This window comes from Tupaia chinensis, unplaced genomic scaffold (assembly GCF_000334495.1).
Source record: "Tupaia chinensis unplaced genomic scaffold, TupChi_1.0 Scaffold135364_1, whole genome shotgun sequence".
Taxonomy (NCBI): Eukaryota; Metazoa; Chordata; class Mammalia; order Scandentia; family Tupaiidae; genus Tupaia; species Tupaia belangeri.
Genome location: NW_006195648.1, coordinates 1 through 1,583, shown reverse-complemented (window position 1 = coordinate 1,583; position 1,583 = coordinate 1). Strand labels below are relative to the sequence as shown.

Sequence of the window (1,583 nt, the reverse complement as noted above, 5' to 3'; positions counted from 1 at the left end):
GCTGTAGGAATCTCTTGTACAAGTCCCTGAAGTTGCCGGCAAAGAGGTCTGTCAACTGTTCGGGGGTCACCCGAGGAGACCAGGAAGCCGTGATTCAGGCTCTTCTAAATAACCTGGAGGTCAAGGAGAAGCGGCAGCCCTTCACAGATGCCGACTACCTTCACATGACCAGAGACTGTGAGCGCTTTAAGGCCCAGAGGAAGTTCATCCAGTTCCCACTGAGCAAAGAAGAGCTAGACTTCCCTATTGCATATTCTATGGTGGTTCACGAGAAGATTGAAAACTTTGAGAGGCTGCTGCGAGCTGTGTACGCCCCTCAGAACATATACTGCATCCACGTGGACAGAAAGTCCCCAGAAACTTTCCAAGAGGCAGTCAAGGCCATTATATCATGCTTCCCAAATGTCTTCTTAGCCAGTAAGCTGGTGAAGGTGGTTTATGCCTCCTGGTCCAGGGTGCAGGCTGACCTGAACTGCATGGAAGACTTGCTTCAGAGCTCAGTGCCCTGGAAGTACTTCCTGAACACATGTGGGACAGACTTTCCTATAAAGACCAATGGCGAGATGGTCCAGGCCCTCAAGGTATTGAATGGGAAGAACAGCATGGAGTCAGAGATACCCAGTAGGCTCAAAAAGAACCGCTGGAAATATCAATACGTGGTGACAGACACATTGCACATGACTGGCAGGAGGAAGGACCCTCCTCCTAATAACTTAACCATGTTCACAGGGAATGCCTACATGGTGGCTTCTCGAGACTTCATCCAGCAAGTCTTACAGAACCCCAAATCCCAACAACTGATTGAATGGGTAAAAGACACCTATAGCCCCGATGAACACCTCTGGGCCACCCTTCAGCGTGCACCCTGGATGCCTGGCTCTGTACCCTACCACCCTAAGTACGATGTCTCAGACATGACCGCCATCGCAAGGCTGGTCAAGTGGGAGGAACACGAGGGAGACGTCAATGATGGTGCTTCCTATGCACCTTGCTCTGGAATCCACCAGCGGTCTATCTGTATCTACGGGGCTGGGGATCTGTGCTGGATGCTTCAGAACCATCACCTGTTGGCCAACAAGTTTGACCCCAATGTGGACGATAATGCTCTTCAGTGCCTAGAAGAGTACCTACGTCACAAGGCCATCTACGGGACAGAACTCTGAGATGCACTCTGACAGGAATATGTGCAGACATCGCAGACATGCCCAGAACTTGCTGAGGCTATGGAGGGGGTAGAATGAGGTGGGGAGACCAGAGCTTTGAAATCCAGGGCATCCCCCAGGATAAGAGGGCTGCTTTTGGGTAAGTGGATCCATGGCCTTGAAAACTGTTGCTTGCCTCCTCGGCCCTCTCCCCAGAAATTTTTCTACTGACTTTCTTCCAGAGTGAGAATAAGAACCACTGTTAGAGTAAGGAAAGGGGTGTGGCGGGGGACCCTGGATTTCAGGTTAAGGCCTGGAGTCAGCCTTTCTACTCTGGAGATGCTCTTTGAGTAATCTAGGCTTGGCAGTACAGAGGGGGACTTTGATGCCAAGAGAGCCTTCTGTTTTATACTTGAATTTAAAAATAAATAGCTTTTGATT

The 1,583-nt window shown here is 50.2% G+C and overlaps 1 protein-coding gene across 1 annotated transcript; it reads left to right on the top strand.

Annotated features, from left to right (window-relative positions):
* Positions 1–5: 5 nt before the first annotated feature.
* Positions 6–1,549, top strand: LOC102502895 (beta-1,3-galactosyl-O-glycosyl-glycoprotein beta-1,6-N-acetylglucosaminyltransferase 3; the record flags this gene model as incomplete). The annotated part of the gene is made up of 1 exon (XM_006160951.3): positions 6–1,549. A coding segment is annotated over one exon (1,158 nt), but the record flags the coding sequence as incomplete, so codon positions are not given.
* Between the last annotated feature and the right edge of the window lie 34 nt (positions 1,550–1,583).